The sequence below is a fragment of the Pecten maximus genome, chromosome 10 (assembly GCF_902652985.1).
Source record: "Pecten maximus chromosome 10, xPecMax1.1, whole genome shotgun sequence".
NCBI classification, from domain to species: Eukaryota; Metazoa; Mollusca; class Bivalvia; order Pectinida; family Pectinidae; genus Pecten; species Pecten maximus.
This window is the reverse complement of record NC_047024.1, coordinates 16,248,687-16,268,614: the sequence shown is the minus strand read 5'-3', so window position 1 is coordinate 16,268,614 and position 19,928 is coordinate 16,248,687. Positions and strand designations below refer to the sequence as shown.

Genomic DNA, 19,928 nt, shown 5'->3' with positions numbered 1-19,928 from the left:
GATCCGTGTTGACATTTATATGTAGGTCAAACTGAGCGTGCTGTCGACACGGATGCTCAGTGTTGACATTTATATATAGGTCAAACTGAGCGTGCAGTCCGTCAGACTTGGAGGAAAATTGTGTTGATATACACGGATGATAAAGGTCATATTATGACTTAAGAGACAGGCTATTAATAGGAGTTGTTTGGCATTAATATTTGCTGAATCAACGGAATTGGTGTACATACTTCTATATAGAAGATAATTCCTCACACAGAAGTCTGGACAGATAATACTAGACGACGGCTCTGGTTCTCATATCTGTTATCTAATGTCACCGACTTAAACGACACCGGTCACAAACACATAACTTTCTCCATCTTTGACACATGTTTACGTCTGAGAGATTTTTACCTTGAACATTCACCATGGAATTCTGGAATTTTGTGTTTATGACAAGTTTGATGGTGAGTGTTGATGACAAGTTTGATGGTGAGTGTTGATGACAAGTTTGATGGTGAGTGTTGATGACAAGTTTGATGGTGAGTGTTGATGACAAGCTTGATGGTGAATATTTATGACAATTTTGATGGTGAATGTTTATGACAAGTTTGATGGTGAGTGTTTATGACAAGTTTGATGGTGACTGTTTACAAGTTTGATGTGTTGATGATTTTGTTTTTGTTTTTGTTTTGTTTTTTTTGTACTTGTGTTCATTGTCAGTTAAATTACCTGTTTTGGCTTTGGCTGTATATGTTATTTCGTTATGATCATTTATTATTAACAGACAACACAAATAACGGCTGTCCTCCCGTCAAAACCTTGGGTACAACCTGAAGATGTACACGACAAATCGGTAATTTCTCCTTTTCAACCAGAGGCTACACCATTGACTCAGCAATCGGACATCACCCCCGGCGAACACAAACATGACTGTCCAGCCCCACCGGTGTGTAGTTGCAGTGATATTAATAATGTCATCGATTGTTCCGGTAGAGGACTGACTCGCGTTCCAGAATTCAGTAAAAGTGACGGCTTATGGGATCTGTACATTAAGAATAACAACATACACAATTTGACAGATGATGACTTTCAGAAAATCCAGATAGAATATCTAGATCTATCAAATAACTCGTTGTCCGCTGTTTCTGACAACGCCTTCCGTGGTTTGGAAAATTCTCTCAAAACATTACATATCGAGACTAATCATTTGGAAGGCATTCCTAAAGCGGTCATGAGTTTGAGTAATATATCCTCCCTGAAAATCCAACAAAATCCAATTACACATTTGGATGAAAACGTGATGAAGTCCCTTGCCAAAACGTTGATGACGTTTCATTTTGGTTTTGAGGGAATGGTCACCTGGCCTTCGTCTGTACAGATTCTGAACTTGTTTGAGTTGGGGATCTACAATCTTCCATTAGAGGAACTACCAGAAACAGCGTTTAGAAATCTCAATATCAGTTGGTTATACTTGAATTCTATGAAGTTGACAAAACTTCCGTCTAGTTTCGGAGATCTTGAGAAGCTCTTCTTCTTATCTTTCAACACTGACAAGGAACTGACATCGAATGGTGTTCCCAGCAGCCTGTTTGAAGGTCTCAAAGGACTGAATGATCTTCAGATTATAAATAGTAAACTCACAGCACTTCCGGACATATTCCACTACATTACCGGCCTATTTCAACTCGAGATAAACTCCGTTCCTATACGTGAATTTACCTCGAACATGCTTCCGGAGAATTCCAATATCACTATTGCCAACTTTAACGACACCCTCTTCGACGAGGTTCCGTCAGCTATATCTGAAATGAAGCAGTTAAGTGTTCTAAGTTTGAACTATAACAACATCACGACTATTCGATCAGAGGATTTCGCCGGACTTACCAAATTGCGATACATATCTATCTCGAACGCCCCACTTAAGAACGTGTCTATGGATGCGTTCCAGACACTGAGTTCCCTGGCGTATATCGCTTTGGACAACACGGCACTGACTACCGTTCCGCGAGCTATAGAAAATGTCAAATTTGACATATTGAGTTTGTTCGGAAACAAGCTAATCTGTACCTGCGAATCGATGGGCTGGATGAAGAACTGGTCGGGTGCTAGTAGAATCGGCATTAACGGGCAGTGTTCGAACCTTGGAAACATGCAGGTTGAAGATTACATCAAACAGGACATTCCCAGATGTCCTTGATAATTTCCTGTTAGTTATGTAGCTTTCGACTAATTAAATATTGTAGTGAACTGTATTTTGTTGCTTTGATCATTTTTTCTTATCTAAACATTGCTTCACGGTTAAGAAAAAAGAAAGAGGGGAAACTATCAACGTTTACAACAAACTTGTTAAACTGTATCCATCCTACATAATTACTGTGACACTGGATTGTCCAAACCGTCCGAGTTGTACCACACAAGGCGCGATACATATGTAACGTTACCGTTAACGTTGTCACATCAGATGGACGGAATTGTTACCCGGGTATGGTGTTCTGTCTACTAAAGAATTAGGTTTCCCCTGGGTATTATAATCTGATATACCTCTAATTTATTTACTCTTTATAAATAAATTTTAAAAAAGGTTAAATTGATTATACCCCTTGACTTATCTTAGCCGTGTTTTAGTCACGTGTGTAAGTCTGCGAACTAAACACCCGTGTTTAAAACACACATGCACTCGGATGTTTCCGTCGAGACAATCAGTCGAGAGGTGACCGGACACGCCATCAGTTTCAAGCGGAGTTTGTTACCGAATGCGCCTTCTATGTACATGTGTAGACGACAGTTTCTCAGTTTTTCGGCATAGACGCGACAGGTGGCGTTACTGGTCAAGATGAAGTATGCGATTGGTCAATGTAGCGGTAAATGCAAAATGCATGCCCAGATATGCAGTTAAAAACGAAAACAAAGTTAAGATTGAATGCAAGCTGACTAAGTGGATGTATCTTTTCAAACGACACATTAATAAAATTATATTCCTGATTCAAATGCAATCTTATTATCACCAAAAATGATTCAAACTGATACAATTTTGCTATCCGTGCTGAAACGTATTAGTTCGTTAATTTATTTCACCAGCATTTTTTTTTACATTATAACCATCAGCATTATAACTATGATATTTATCTTTTTAAAGATATTTCTTGTTTGGCACTGTCACGGTTCTCTTAAACAGATAAAGGTGATCTGTTGCCGTTCAGGAGGAATATATACGGGATTGCCTGATGTCAGGTCGATCAATACGATCAAGTATTTTACGCTCGGGATAAAATTGAGTACCATATTACAAAATCACCTTTTCGGAAATGAAACAAGAATATCTTTAACGACAAATTAATTATTTTTTCTAAAGTGAAAAATAGGCACCATAACCTGTATATTTATTTGGCTCTGGTTGCATTTGATTCCATTGTTATCTATATGACAGGACGTAGATATAAAGTATTTTACAAATACTTTAGTGTTAACAAATATCTCTCAGATTTGTATCGGTATATAAAACGGTTAAAGTATGCAGTTTGGGATAAATACCAAGTTTCTGGTTTCTCTCGGTCACGCTTAATTCCCGAGGCCAATCCGAGACCTGCTGCTCTCGGGCAACCAGAAACTTACAACATCCCTCAACTCCATATATCAACCGCTTAACATTAATATTTTCTATTCTCTAAATGATCTAAGATATATATGCTGGTAGGAATTAAGATATTAAAATGGACATTTGAGATCCATTCTAAATTAGATATTAATGTTTTCATTCTCATAGCAAAAATCATCTCAAGTCTAGTCCTCGTTTAATCATCCTAAATCATAAATATTACATCAAATGTCAAGACACCGATTTCAAAGCGTCTCATGTTAACGGACAGTCTATGACATCTTTAAGGACACTTTGGTATCTCGTTACGAATGTATTCAATAAAGTCCATGTGTATGTTATGACACTTCCCATCACCACCCAGAAACTGCTTAAAACCTATCCAAGTCTTCATCCATCCAAGTTCTGCGCAGGAACATTCAATACTAATGTTTTGTAAACTCACAAACCTCAGAGCCGGAAGTCGTTCTATAGCCCTAGGGAACCCTGGTAGTTTTGTGGAATCTAGATTTAGACCTTGTAGGAGGTGTGTGTCGTTAAAAGCGTCCATGGAAATGTCGGTTAAAGGCGCATGATCCAGACTAAGTTGCTGTAATTTTTGGAGCCCTGTCAAGTCGTTTGGTCCAATGTTGGACACTTTAGTGTTGTCTAGTGATAATTCAAATAAACTTCTGGTGTGGCGTACAGCGACCGGAATACTGTCTATGTTCGTGTAACTAAAATCTACTGACTGGATGATTGGTTGATCGGGCAATGTTGCCAAGTCCCATTGTGACAGTGGTGAATTGCTCAATTCTAGGTGGGTAAGTGCTGGGATGGTGGCCAGATTCGGTACCCTCGTTAAACTGCTATTAGTGATAGCGATGTCCCTGAGCGACACCATACCACTGAACGCGTCATCAGGTATGCCGTCAGATGTTAACTCAACATTATCCTCGATCAACAGGTCCGTCATTTTACGCAGACGCCTCATTGCTTTCGGAATACCCTTAAATTTTGTAGCTGAAAATGTCACAAATCCAATTGAGTCCTCTAATCCTACAAACGCATCTATAGGCAGATCGGACATAGGAAGTTTATAAATGGACAAACTCCAAACCGTTTTCAGAGTTTGAATGGAATCCGGCCATGTCGTCATTTCCGGTGAACCAATATCTAGAAATTGAAGAGTTGAGGCAAACGCCATTTCCCGCGGAAGTGTCGTTATGGGGTTGTCATGGATACTCATCATTGTGATGTTTGGCATTCGCGCAATCTCGTTCGGAAGTTCCTTAAATTTATTGAACTGCATGAAAACGGAATCCAGATATGGTTCTGATCCAGTCAGTGCCCCATCTTCCATTATTTCGAAGCCATTGTGACCGATTTGAAGGGAACAGAAAGGGAGATTATCGAAAGCTCCAGCCGGGATCCTTTTGATGTTGTTATTATAATTCATGACGAGTGTCCAGCAGTGCCAAGTGGCGTTGACCTTGGTGAAGGTCGGAAATTCTGTTTGAGTAAGATTGTTACATTCCACTTTATTGAAGTCACAGCTGCACGGAGCCTTTACGGGACAGGGATGGGGGTCATCGGGTACAGAGGCTGAGTAACCCTGTGTGACAATGGTCAGCATCAGCTGCAGTAGAAATGTAAACACAGTCGTAAATAGTATGTAAGTAACCCTGTAATGTGTACGAAGAATGTTCGGGATGAATATCGTGGTTTTCTATTCAATTCGTTTTCGTTTGCCACAGAAAACTTGTTGTTTGCTTTGCGGACTACATTGCTGTATAAGGAGTAGACATATACCTTGTCTTTCTCTGTAAACCTCACCTTTACATTGCTCTATAAGGAGTAGACATATTCCTTGTCTTTCTCTGTAAACCTCACCTTTACATTGCTGTATTAGGAGTAGACATATTCCTTGTCTTTCTCTGTAAACCTCACCTTTACATTGCTGTATGAGGAGTAGACATATTCCTTGTCTTTCTCTGTAAACCTCACCTTTACATTGCTGTATTAGGAGTAGACATATTCCTTGTCTTTCTCTGTAAACCTCACCTTTACATTGCTGTATTAGGAGTAGACATATTCCTTCTCTTTCTCTGTAAACCTCACCTTTACATTGCTGTATTAGGAGTAGACATATACATTGTCTTTCTCTGTAAACCTCACCTTTACATTGCTGTATGAGGAGTACACATATTCCTTGTCTTTCTCTGTAAACCTCACCTTTACATTGCTGTATGAGGAGTACACATATTCCTTGTCTTTCTCTGTAAACCTCACCTTTACATTGCTGTATGAGGAGTACACATATACAGTGTCTTTCTCTGTAAACCTCACCTTTACATTGCTGTATTAGGAGTACACATATTCCTTGTCTTTCTCTGTAAACCTCACCTTTACATTGCTGTATAAGGAGTAGACATATTCCTTCTCTTTCTCTGTAAACCTCACCTTTACATTGCTGTATCATTAGACATATTCCTTGTCTTTCTCTGTAAACTTAACCTTTTTTCCTTGTGTGAACTCTTACTGATAATCTATCTGGAAGTATTTACAGGATTGTGGCATTACTAATAAGATGGAGTTAGTCAGCTAATACTGGGACACCGGTCATAAAGTTCCAGGAATCTCCCTTTTCTTCTTTTAATCTCTCTTACCCTCAGTCCTTAGGTAAGACTTTCATACTGAAGTACCATGTTCCCTATATCAGTTCTTAGGTAAGACAATATTTTGTAGCTGTTTTTCGTGGCCGAGGGTAACACGTTATGTCTGGTACAGATTTACGTGTAGTATAAATTCTTCACGTCTGACTTTTCAATCTAGGACGACAAATGAGATAAACCATTACCTTTATATAACATATCGACTCATTAATATATACTTATATAGGGAGATATTTAGACTGATGTCTATTTAAGACAAATGAGATAAACCATTGCCTTTATATAACATATCGACTCATTAATATATACTTATATAGGGAGATATTTAGACTGATGTCTATTTAGGACAAATGAGATAAACCATTACCTTTATATAACATATCGACTCATTAATATATACTTATATAGGGAGATATTTAGACTGATGTCTATTTAGGACAAATGAGATAAACCATTACCTTTATATAACATATCGACTCATTAATATATACTTATATAGAGAGATATTTAGAGTGGTGTCTATTTAGGACGAATGAGATAATCCATTACCTTTATATAACATATCGACTCATTAATATATACTTATATAGAGAGATATTTAGAGTGGTGTCTATTTAGGACAAATGAGATAACCCATTGCCTTTATATAACATATCGACTCATTAATATATACTTATATAGAGAGATATTTAGACTGATGTCTATTTAGAACAAATGAGATAACCCATTGCCTTAACATAACATATCGACTCATTAATATATACTTATATAGGGAGATATTTAAGACTGATGTCTATTTAGGACAAATGAGATAAACCATTACCTTTATATAACATATCGACTCATTAATATATACTTATATAGGGAGATATTTAGACTGATGTCTATTTAGGACAAATGAGATAAACCATTACCTTTATATAACATATCGACTCATTAATATATACTTATATAGGGAGATATTTAGACTGATGTCTATCTAGGACAAATGAGATAAACCATTACCTTTATATAACATATCGACTCATTAATATATACTTATATAGAGAGATATTTAGAGTGGTGTCTATTTAGGACAAATGAGATAAACCCATTACCTTTATATAACATATCGACTCATTAATATATACTTATATAGAGAGATATTTAGACTGATGTCTATTTACGACGAATGAGATAATCCATTGCCTTTTAAAATAATATAATCTTTAACATTGATGATAACGATGGTTATCAATGTAATATTGTTAGCTAGGAACAAATGATAGACAATATACATCGGAGTTTAACCACATTGTAGAAATGCTAAATCAATCCGTCTTGATGTAGATGTGTATTGACATAGTTTGGATGACAATCTTACCATTATTTGAGAGACGTGAATTCCGTACACAGCCATTTTAACGATCAGTTGATAAGTGAGAGGGTTGGGGTCTGTCACACTCCCGTATCTTATCTGTTGGCTTGTAGCAGGCGGTGCTACTCTATAGTTATGCTGGAAATGTTTTAAAACTTAGATGACTGCATTTGATAATAACAATAATACTTATTACATTTCTGTCTAAATCTTTCACACATGATTCGCCGTGTATTCAGTACTTCAGAGTAAATAAGTTATAAGTGAACATTCCACATAGGAATACAATACCAAATAGAACAACGTGCTTTCAATCCAACGTTTCTCAACACCGTTAACCGTTAACTAACCACTGGTTTGCGTTTTCTTGAATCAGATATCTAGATTGGTGAAGAGGCTCAAATGTGTTATTTGGTTACATTTTAATTTGCTTTGTCTCCTAGGACAGGTCAGCAAAAATATTTATAGATATTTATATAATCATGATTGACTGATTGAATATTAATTGATTGATTGATTTTATTGATTGATTGATTTATATGCTTATCTACTTTAAGGCTTGTAAAATTCTGCTCTGACATGATATAGGATAGATATAACAGTTTCCCATATATCAAGAACAGATACAACTTCAAAGCGGGTATGATCCATTATTATGTATCTCCAGAAGCTGGTCAAGGTTTTTGTTTTAGTAATTCTTCAGATAATTCTGTGACAATAATGTCGCATGACACTGGCATGACGTCAGATGAAAAAAAAACATATATTTAAATTGTAGTTTGTTTTTCTCTGAATTTCTCGGTTATATTAGGGTCTACCACCCTAGTACATGAGTTTGTAAAATATAAAATAGATACCACGTTATATTCGGAGTAACGCCGACCCAGATGTTTTGTTCATTTGTTACCCAGAGTAAAACCGACCCAATTGTTTTGTTTGCTTATTACCCAGAGTAACGCCGACCCAGATGTTTTGTTTGTTTGTTACCCAGCGTAACGCCGACTCAGATGTTTTGATAGCTTGTTACAATATTAATATTAATAAATTCAGCATCAATGTTAGACTAATGACTGTATAATGTGGTGTTAAGTGTGGACAGGGAATACATCATCAATACTAGACTAATGGCTGTATAATGTGATGTTAGGTGAGGAAAAGGAAGACTTGCATTATATGGCGCTTTTATTCAAGGAAACATCACTTTAAACAAACATATCAGACTGTGATTAATTAGATATTGCTTTCATCTGGACAATTCGGAACCTGTTCTCTATAGTAAAAACTAAGACTGACGTTCTGCAGATTGGAACAGTCACCATTGAGTATCAAGTATCCGTTTCCTTCCCAATGTTTCAGCCACCCCAAACTAGCACATGTACAAATGATTTTGTTGCCTTCCAGTTCGACTAAACGGAGATATGAGAGTCCATTTATTGCCCTTGGTACTGTCGTCAGGTTTGTGTTAGGAAGAAACAGCCACTGAAGATTGTGTGTGTCTTTTAAAGCGTCATCAGAGAAAGAAGTCAGCGGAGCGTTCATTATACCGAGGTATGTTAACTTCGTCAAACCTTCCAAGTCTGATCCAGACACTGAGGTAATGCTACTGTTCCGAATAATTAGAGATTGTAAATTTTTCATTTTGGAAATCGCCGGGGGAAATTCGGACAATAGCGTATCCGAAAGACTAACAGTTTGCAAGTTATTTTCATCCGGAATCAAAGAGGCGTCAAAATGGGTAATAGGTGTTCCTGATATGTCGATGTCACGAATCGTCAGTGAATCGTGAAAGATGTCAGGAACTGTATCGAAGCTTTGATTTGTGATAGAAATTTCACCTAGAGATTTAATACCGCTGAAAGCTTCTCTCGGGATTCCGGAAAGTTTCAGATTGGGGTTACTGGTGAGAGACAGCACATCAAGGGCATCTAGTGAGCTCAGTGACAACGGCAGACTTCGGATAGAACATCTCTCAATTTCCAAAAGTCCGAGAGACGTCTCTAGTCCGAGAAAGGCAGACAAGGGCAGATAATCCATCGTTAAATATATGACTGATAGACTCGTTAAGCTTGTTAAATATCGTATTGAATCTGGCCAAAACGACATTCCTGGATAGCCGAATTCTAGGTACTGGAGCGTGGAGGATACATTTTGAAAAACGCTGACTTGGAAATCTTGTACAGGGTTTCCGTCAATGGAGAGAGAACTCACTTTCCTCATCATACCCAAGGCAGTTGGAATCTTTTTCATTTTATTGTCTCTCATGAACAGAAATTCAAGCGTGTTCTCAGCACCAAAGAGGGCATCATCGGCCATGTCCGCAATCTGGTTGTTTGCAAGTTTTACATAACTTAACCCTCGGATGTTAGCGAATGCTTTACTTGGAATATAGGTGATATTGTTTGAGCTTAGATCAACCTGCCAAGGTCTGCTTTCGGAGAGGTTGAATCTAGGTACCTCAGACAGATTTCTGGAATCACAGTTGATGCTGTTCCAATCACAGTCACAAGGTGGTGGTGCCGGACATGGTATTGCTGCTAAACTAGCGTTAAGTCTCAGAAAGATTGTCAGACACTGTAAGTATACAATTTATAAATATCATTTTCCCGTACAATGTTTAATCTGCAATGTCGTTCAAGCTGTTTTGAAGTAGTGTGATGTTAAAGTCACCACGACACGAAGACATGAAAGATGCGAGCTCGATCAGAAACTATGGCAACTACGGTGTAATTATATAGTAAACGAAATCATTTTGGTTACATATAATGTGCATGTGTGAAGAAAGTGCGAGTAATGCTAACCGGACAGCAAAAACAGTTAACAGTTTCGTGAAAAAACTGTGTGAGCGTTATGATCTGCAGTACATAGACAACGACAAACTTGTCCTTAAGGGAGATAAACATGTCGGAAACCTTTTCGAGACGAAGGATGGGCTACACGTGAACAGTAAAGGTGAACAAGCACTGTTAGCAGGCTTTCTTGACTCTATCAATGACACTTACACAGCCAAAACAGTGACGGTAAAATAAAAAAAATCGCTCTCGCAGTGAGACATCAGATGTAAGCTTCAACATTTAGAGCAAGTGTGTACGAACAGAAAATGCGTAAGTGAGAAAAAGAGAGAAAAATGTATACATGTATTAATGCTAACATTTTCTATCAATTATGTGTATCGTGTTTATATCTAACAATTCAAATGTTTTGATTGTATTTGGAATTTTTTTTCATACTTAATATCGATATTTTGAAGATAACCAGAATTAATATTAATCTTAAATGCCAAAGACTAAAGGACCCATCTCTTCTATTGGTTCCAAAAGTGAAAGCTGAGAAAATCAAATATATAAGTATACATGAATTATATATCAATTTGCGCATCATGTTTATGTCTAAACTTTTTAAATGTATCAATTATGTGTTTCATGTTTAAGTCTAACCATTGAAATGTTTTGATTGTATTTTGAATTTTCTTCATACATAATATGGATAATTTGAAGACAATCGGACTAATGTTAATCTTAAATGACAAAGATTAAAGGACCAATCTCTTTTATTGGTTTCAAAAGTGGAAAATAAAAGATATAAGTATGTATGTTTTAATGCTAATATTATATATCAATCATATGTTTCATGTTTAAGTTTTGATTGTACTTGGAACTTTTTTTTCATATCTAATATGAATAATTTAAAGATAACCAAAATTGATGTTAATGGCTTAAATGCCAAAGCAAAAAGGTCCAATCTTTTCTATTGGTTCCGAAAAATGAAAGCTGATATTATCTTTTGTCAAGAAACTCACTGCGGTGATAATAATTCTTTATTTAGATGGAAATGTGAATGGGATAGTGAAAGTTATTGGTCAAATGGAACATCAACTTCGAGAGGAGTGGCTATTTCATTTAGAAAAGGATTACATGTAAAACCTACTGTAGTACTAAGGGATAACGATGGACGATATATTATAATAACATTTCAATGCAATGATTATATTATAACATTAGTTTATTCATATGCACCAAACGAAGCTAAGAAAAGAAAATGTTTTACTGTTCTTTGAAACAGGAACTATAAAAAAAAATAAGTACAATGTAAATAAACTGATCATTGGGGAGATTTTAATTGTGTACTAAATAAAGATTTAGATAGAGATAATTTAAAGGACCTAAATGATGCAGGGAAAGAGGAACTAGAGGATATGGCCATTGGGTTAGAAATCGAAGATATTTGGAGGAGATATCCAAGCAAAAGGGCATTTACTTTTAGAAGAGGAAATAAACGTTCTCAAATTGATAAGTTTTATATATCTAAAGATCTTGATGCTAATGTCACTACTACATCCATAGAGTCTTGTCCCTTTACAAAAACAGATCACACTATGGTGTTCCTCATCTTAATGTCAAACTTATAAATAGTATAAAAGGGCCAGGGTATTGGAAAATGAATGAAAAAAGTACTAGATATTGATCATTTTAAAAATGCATTTACTAGTTTTTGGAACTCATTGAAAACAAAAAAGCAGGAATTCAGGACGATAAAAGAATGGTAGGACATAGCAAATCTAAAAATAAAAGATATTTGCATAACTGTAGGTAAAATAGTAAATGTGAAGGAAAATCACATTAAGAAATTGGAAAATAAACTACAGACAACTTACATAAATAATGCAGAATCAAATGCTATTTAGCAAACATTAGAGGCCTATTATCAACAAAAGGCTACAGCGGCCAAAATTAGATCAAGGGTTTAATGGTATGAAGAAGGTGAAAATCAACTTAATATTTTTTTCAGTTAGGAAAAAACTAGACGGATTAATAAAAAATGGTGGTTCTATCTAAAGCCAAGATGGCACATACAAATACAATATTGAAGATATTTTGAAAGAGCAAGTACTCTTTTATTCAAACTTATTTAAAACTGAAGGTATAGAGTAAAGACAAATGAGCTATTACACAATGTAGACAAGACATTAAGTTACAATGAAAAAGAAATTGGTGATGTAATTCCTACTGAAAATGAAATAAAAACTTCTGTTGATAACCTTGAATGTAATAAATCGTCAGGTACAGATGGTATAACTTCAGAATTTTACAAGAAATATTGGTACTTGATAAAAATCAATTAAAATTAATTCAAGATATCACGGAATATGTAAACGTGGAACATATTGAGGCTGGGATAATCTTTTTGGATCAAGAAAAGACATTTGATCGAGTAGAATGGGAATGGGTTAAAAAAGTCTAGAGAAATTTGGTAATGGTAACAGACTTATACAATGGATTGAAATGGCTTTCTTTCAAGATTATTTAAACTTAGCCGCTCAGTAAAACAAGGATGCCCTCTCGCACCTCTAATCTACATTATACAAGCTGAACCTTTAGCTTGTTCCATACGTAAAAACAAAAACATTACATGTATAAATATTCCAGTTTTAAATAATGAAAACATTGAAGCTAAAATAAGTATGTTTGCTGATGACTCCCAATTATTGGCAGGTACAGAAAAGAGTCTAGTAGAAACATTTAAAACGCTAAAAAGATATGAAAAAGCCTCCGTAGCAAAAATAAATTATCAGAAAACAAAAGGAATATATATGGATTTTTGGAACCAAAGACCACCAAGATACAATGAGATAAAATGGGTCGAAATTATCAAAGCATCAGGAATAACTCACGGTAGTAATATTGCTAAGACACCATTTGGGGAAAAAATGCAAAAAATCAAATCACTGATAAACAAATGGGAAAAAGAAATTTAACTTTGAATGGTTAAATAATGATAATCAAAACACTTATACTATCCACAATCATATATGAAATATTTCAAACAACAATACCAACACAGTACAAATATTTAATTAACAAACTTATATATTCCTTTCTTTGGAAAAGCAAAGTTAATAAAAAAGAAACTTGCTTTAGAGACAAACTGAAGGGTGGACTAAATATGATAGATATTGGAAAAAAAACATATATAAAATCATAAATTCAGAACTTCAAACATGGAATGCATTGGGTAAATATTGGTTTCTATGTGAATGTAGCAGTTTAAAATCTCTAGATCTCAGTACAATACCACAATTATATGTAGTTCAACTATCAGAGTGGCAATATTTTTTACAATATCTATCAAAGACCTCAGGAAAAGATGGTATTACAAATCAAATGCTTTTTGGAAATAATGACATAATCTTCAAAAGAAATCCCTCATTTTTAAAGAACTGGACACAATCCAAAATAACCACGATTAAAGACATATGGGATGGACAAAGCAAAATCTTTATAACATCAGTACACTACTGCAAAAGCTAAGACAAAAAGAAAATTGGATTTCGGAATTTTCAAGAATTAAACATGGAATACCTAATAAGTGGTTAACTAACTGAAGTCAAATGACCCATTGCCTGATGAAAAACAGTATATCATAACTGAAAATTTGATTATCAAAAACATAAAGTCAGCAGTAGAACCAAATAAATATTGTTAAATATTACACTGGGAAAAAAGATATGAACCTAAAGCCTAGCAAAAATGGGAATCATTATATTTAAATCAACTATTTGATTGGGGAAGTATATGGAAAACGCTAAAAATATCTATAGCAGACAGAAAAAGTAAAGAGTTTCAGTGGCAATGTATCCATAATATAGTCTCTACTAATCATAAACTTAGGAAAATTGGTCTATCAGATGGAAAATGTAATTTTTGTAATGTCAATAATGAAACGCAACAACACTGATTTTTTTTATGTATTTTCAGCAAAGGAACATGGAAAACTTAAGCACCATTTATAAATAGAGCAATCAACAGAATTTCAAACCAAAAATAACTTTATACCATTTCTGAAACAGATGTTATGTTTTCTTGTTTTCACTTAGATTTTAATTTGTCTTCAATTTTTGAATACTATCATCTCTGTTACAAAATGGCATATTTAGAAATCCAGGAACAAACGACAATTTGAAAACCATGGGGAAAGCAAAATATGCATAGTTAATAACATCATGAATTCCATTAGAAATATTGTGTTTATGCTTAAAACTTCAAAGAAATTTTACTATGTATTGGACGCATTGAAAAACACATTTGAAACATAGACCATTTATATCATTTTCAAAAAGCATTAAGGTTCGAAATTAGTAAGCCTAAAAAATATCTGAGAAAATACACTGTAAATTTAATTAAATCGACATGTACATACTTTATAAGCAAAAATTACTACAATGAATCCTTATTCAAACAAATATTTTGTAATGTATCTGGATGGGAGTTGTGAGGAAGAATGTAAGATAAAACTTTATTATGTAAATCCTAAATGTAAGAATTTTGAATAAAGAAAGAAAAAAATCATTTGCGCATGCGTCGACAATTATAAACCTGACTGTGATTGGTTTCTGTTAATCTGCATATGTCATCGAATAAGTTGGAACAGCTCGACAAGTGAATAGCTGGTGGTCGAGCTCGCCTAATATGATCTGCTGTTTTTGATCAATATCTGACTTACCTGGTTAGATGCGACTTAAACTGAATGTAATTGAAATGAAAGAATAGATGATGACAGAACTAAATACGTTTTAGCTGTAAATAACTATCAACTGTTAAACACCTATTACACATTTACGATAGGAACTAATCTGTTTTGAAAACAAACAGAGTTTGCCATTCATTGACGTTCCTTAAAATTAAAAAAGGCAGCAAGCGATGTTAGAACGTGAAAACAAAGTACATTAAATATGCTTCGAAACAATTTGGAGGAAATATTTAGAACATTGTGATTTAATGTAGTGAGATGCACTGTGAACAAAAATAATATTGAAATAAAATGTTCTCAATACTCGTACAGGATATGGAAATACCATGCACCCTTCAGAGTATGTCGCGTCTTATCTACCATGTATAGGAAAAACATTGACAAAATGTGATGTTTGGCTCCATATTCTATATTGGAAGATTGAAAATGTAGAACCCAGGTAAGATATTAATTCATCTACATGGAAGATAATAAGTCGCTTTCGAACAACAATTTCTAGCGTAACATACATTCAACTAGTCACCTTTCGTTCAAAAAGCACCAATTATTTGAAGAGTGTTTCTTTTTTTAAAAGTTAATTCATATTGATTTTATATTTTATATTGAATTTACGTCTTTCTTTGTTATTAAAAATGATCGAATTCAGGACTATTATAATCTAGACGGGACCAATTTCTTCGTATGTAAGGTCACTCAGCATATCATATGCCGACCATTGACAAAACCGAACCCTGTTAACATGAATTTCCTCGGTGAAATAAAATAAGAAGAAAACCAATACAACGTTGCTACAGGAATTCTCTTTCCTAATTGTTACGCAAGTTTGCAAACTTTAATAAAACAGATATATTCAAAAAATCTAATTCGTGTCTTCAGATATTTTAGTAAAACGTCTGTTTTATAGAAACAATACTTCAATATAAATTTATACTTACAGTAAATATTACGGAAAGTGTTGTGTAGACAAACATGGCGGCCCGTCTTATCTTACATTGCTAACACAAAAGACACTGATGTAAGGTCTGACGCGTAGTCTATTTTAGATGGTATTATCTCGTGACCGGGAAACATCGCTGACACTTTAGAGGTAGTTTGACGAACTCCTTGACTAATCAAAAGATATTTCAACTTGTACTTTAACCGATATATTTCAACATATACTTTTAACTGATGAGTTCAAACCTCTACTCTTAACCGATATATTTTAACCTGTGCTTCTAACCGATATATTTTAACCGCTACTCTTAACCGATATAATTTGACCTTTACCTCTAACCGATATATTTCAACCTCTACTCTTAACCGATATATTTTAACCTCTACACTTAACCGATATATTTTAACCTCTACACTTAACCGATATATCTTAATATGTACACTTAACCGATATATACGATATATATTTAGCCTTTACAATTAGCCGATATATCTTAATCTGTTCTTTTAATCAATATATTTAACCTGTACACAGAACCGATATATTTTAACCTTTACATTTAACTGATATATTTAACCTGTTCTTTTAGCCGATATATTTAAACATGTACTTATATATCTTAATATATATATATAAGATATTGAATTGTTGCCAGTTGAATATCATAGAATATTACAGCCACGAGAAGCGTGTCAGTGGGAAGGCTGGCTACTGTTTATCGCCGATGTCGTTTCTCTGTATTCCTGAATGAGACGCTACACGATGTTATAACTATTGACATCCTGAATCTGTTGATGGCATTGTTGAATTAGATTGTAGACAATGTGTATAATGCTAGTGTACTCTTTCACAAATGGTTCACCGTTTATTCAGTTCTTCGAAGTTAACAAGTTGTTGGTGAAAATTATAAATATGAATGCAACATCTAATTGCGATAGAAGAATACGAATTTTTAGCTTGTTTCCTAGTCAGTGTTTCTCATTAATGGAAAACTTAACCAACTCCTGTTTTCCGTTAATAATTTCTAATCAACTTAAATCTTTGGCGATGAGGCTTGAAATGTGATATTTTTGCGTGTTCTGGAACGCATACAATGAAATGCTCTTGCCATATCTAGCATTACATTTTAAGTTTAATTTCTTTCTGTGAATCGTTTATTTTTGAATTCAAAGCTTCGTTTGCATGACAGAACAACGTGATTGTGTGAGGTCTATTGATAATAAATTGATCACGATGGCAGCGTTTATCATAACTCTTATTGTTAATCATAACATCGCTTTAAAAACAAAGGCAACAAGTATCATGTGGCGTTTTATTTGAGAAGACATCACAGTAACCAAACATATCAGTAAAGACCTATAGAATAATGCCTTCCTCTGGACATTTCGGCACCTGCTCTCTAAAGTAAGTACTTAAACTAACATTCTGCAAATTAGCACAGTCACCTGTGAGTATAAAGTGGTCGCTACCTCCACAATGTTTCATCCATCCCAATCTAGCACATGTACAAATGAGTTTGTTGCCTTCCAGGTCGATATAACGGAGCCTTGAGAGTCCCTTGATAGCCCTTGGTACTGTCGTCAGGTTTGTGTTACTAAGGAACAGGAACTTCAGATTGTGTGTGTCTTTTAAAGCGTCATCAGAGAAAGAAGTCAGCGGAGCGTTCATTATACCAATAGATTTGATCTTAGTTAAACCTTCAAAGTCTGATAAGGACACGGAGGTAATGCTACTGTTACGAATTATAAGAGTTTGTAAATTTTTCATTTTTACAATGGCAGGCGGAACCTCGCGTAATAGCGTATCCGAAAGACTAACAGTTCGTAAGCTATTTTCATCAGGAATCAAAGAGGCATCAAAATGGGTAATAGGTGTTCCCGTTATGTCGATGTCACGAATCGTCAGTGAATCGTGAAAGATGTCAGGAACTGTATCGAAGCTTTGATTTGTGATATAAATCTGGACAAGAGATTCAATACCACTGAAAGCTTCTCTCGGGATTCCGGAAAGTTTCAGATTAGGGTTACTGGTGAGAGACAGCACATCAAGGGCATCTAGTGAGCTCAGTGTCAACGGCAGGCTTCGGATAGAACATCTCTCAAATTCCAAAAATTCTAGAGACTTCTCTAGGCCAGCGAATGCAGACAGGGGTAGATAATCAACATTTAGTTCTTTCACGGATAGCCTCGTTAAGTTCGCTAGATATCGTATTGAATTCGGCCAAAACGACGTTCCAGGAGAGCCGAACTCTAGGTCCTGGAGCGTAGAGGACACATTTCGAAAAACGCTGACTTGGAAATCTTGTACAGGGTTTCCGTCAATGGAGAGAGAACTCACTTTCCTCATCATACCCAAGGCAGTTGGAATCTTCTTCATTTCATTGTCTCTCATGAACAGAAATTCAAGCGTGTTTTCAGCACCAAAGAGAGCATCATCGTCCATGTCCGCTATCTGATTGTTTGTAATGTTGAGATTGTATAAGCCAGTAATGTTAGCGAATGCTTTACTTGGAATAAAGGTGATATTGTTCGAACTTAGATCGACCCTCCATGGCATGCTTCCTGAGAGGTTAAACTGAGGAACCGCAGACAGATTTCTGGAATCACAGTTAATGCTATTCCAATTACAGTCACAAGGTGGTGGTGCCGGACATGGTATTGCTGGTAAACTAGCATCCACAATTAAGAAGATTGCCAGCCACTGTAAGTATAAAACATACTTTTAAAATGTAAGGTCATGAATAAGAGACACCCTTTTGAGTATATAAAAATCAGTTTACATGTTTAAGAATTCCGATCCTGTTCATTGGCAATATGAACGTCCATTGCATTACCGGAAAATAACATGAACATCGTAAGTCGTTAATGTTTTATTACCGGAAAATAGCATGAACATTGCAAGTCGTTAATGTTTTATTACCAGAAAATCTAGGAGGAAATCCGTTAAATACTTTATTTTAAAGAAAATTGAAACTGAAATGAAATAAATCAACACGAGCATTTTGAATGTCGAATTGGTGTGCATCCCTATTCTCGCGAGCGGAAAGTTTGTAAGCATGTTTTCCTCAGAACTGGAGTAAAAGACCGCGGGAAACGGCTACTGTAAAAAGGTTCCAATCAATAGTTACACAAAAGAAATATTGGATATGAAATTATATTTACATTAGCGACGCAGTGTCTCTTTGTTTACCAAGAAAATTACGTTTCATATTAAAGTTTTATGAACTGAAATATGTAGTTTATATTTTCATTCAACTAGAATCGTTTTTATCTTTCGGTCATGTTCAGCAAAGTTTCTAAGGCAATTTTGACGACACTTTGGCACAAGTCGTAGTATTATTCAAATATCGGAATTTAAGATCAACTGATGACGATGTCATATCGCTATCATGTCGATGAATGGCACGTGTTTTTCTTGCAAAACAAGTGGAACACGATGGCTGAGGTATCGGTCGGACGATACCAAACGATAATATTCAAATCTCTTTCCGCGTCCTCTAATGGAGTCTTTAGTCATGTAACGAGTCTACGTTCAACTGATTTTTGCCTTCCTACATTATATCAATTTCAATGAACTATGTTCTGCAAAACATAGTTTGGGGAACTCTTAAGACCATTGCGATCAAATTGACACATAGTCATTACAAACGAGTTCTAACGACGGATGCTAATGCTGTGTATAAGATGTCATGCTTCCTTATCATTTATAAAAAAAAAAAAAAAAAAAATGGGAAAATCTGATAAATTTAATGACTTGTTCCACATTCTGTATTGAAAGGTTAAAATGTAGAAGATATCAGATACAAATTATCTTTATAACACAATAGCAAGTTCCATGCGTCAAGCAAAACTGTATATGACATTTTGATACTCTTAA

The 19,928-nt window shown here is 35.1% G+C and overlaps 4 protein-coding genes across 4 annotated transcripts; 1 reads left to right on the top strand and 3 right to left on the bottom strand.

Moving 5' to 3' along the window:
- Positions 1-334: 334 nt before the first annotated feature.
- On the top strand, positions 335-2,225 carry LOC117335441 (leucine-rich repeat-containing G-protein coupled receptor 4-like). Its single transcript, XM_033895424.1, has 2 exons — positions 335-449; positions 770-2,225. The coding sequence occupies exons 1-2, from the start codon at positions 411-413 to the stop codon at positions 2,180-2,182; spliced, it is 1,452 nt and encodes a 483-aa protein (XP_033751315.1). The 5' UTR covers positions 335-410; the 3' UTR covers positions 2,183-2,225.
- A 1,638-nt stretch (positions 2,226-3,863) lies between these two features.
- Positions 3,864-6,139, bottom strand: LOC117336547 (leucine-rich repeat-containing G-protein coupled receptor 4-like). Its single transcript, XM_033897158.1, has 3 exons — positions 6,102-6,139; positions 5,738-5,861; positions 3,864-5,198 (listed from the first exon to the last, which is right to left on the bottom strand). Exons 1-3 carry the CDS (start codon positions 6,137-6,139, stop codon positions 3,864-3,866), a joined length of 1,497 nt encoding a protein of 498 aa, XP_033753049.1.
- A 2,629-nt stretch (positions 6,140-8,768) lies between these two features.
- LOC117336737 (protein flightless-1 homolog) lies at positions 8,769-10,156 on the bottom strand. Its single transcript, XM_033897352.1, has one exon. The coding sequence runs from the start codon at positions 9,902-9,904 to the stop codon at positions 8,822-8,824; it is 1,083 nt and encodes a 360-aa protein (XP_033753243.1). The 5' UTR covers positions 9,905-10,156; the 3' UTR covers positions 8,769-8,821.
- Positions 10,157-17,398: 7,242 nt separating this feature from the next.
- LOC117336736 (platelet glycoprotein V-like) lies at positions 17,399-18,742 on the bottom strand. The gene has a single exon (XM_033897351.1). The coding sequence runs from the start codon at positions 18,606-18,608 to the stop codon at positions 17,409-17,411; it is 1,200 nt and encodes a 399-aa protein (XP_033753242.1). The 5' UTR covers positions 18,609-18,742; the 3' UTR covers positions 17,399-17,408.
- Positions 18,743-19,928: the final 1,186 nt, after the last annotated feature.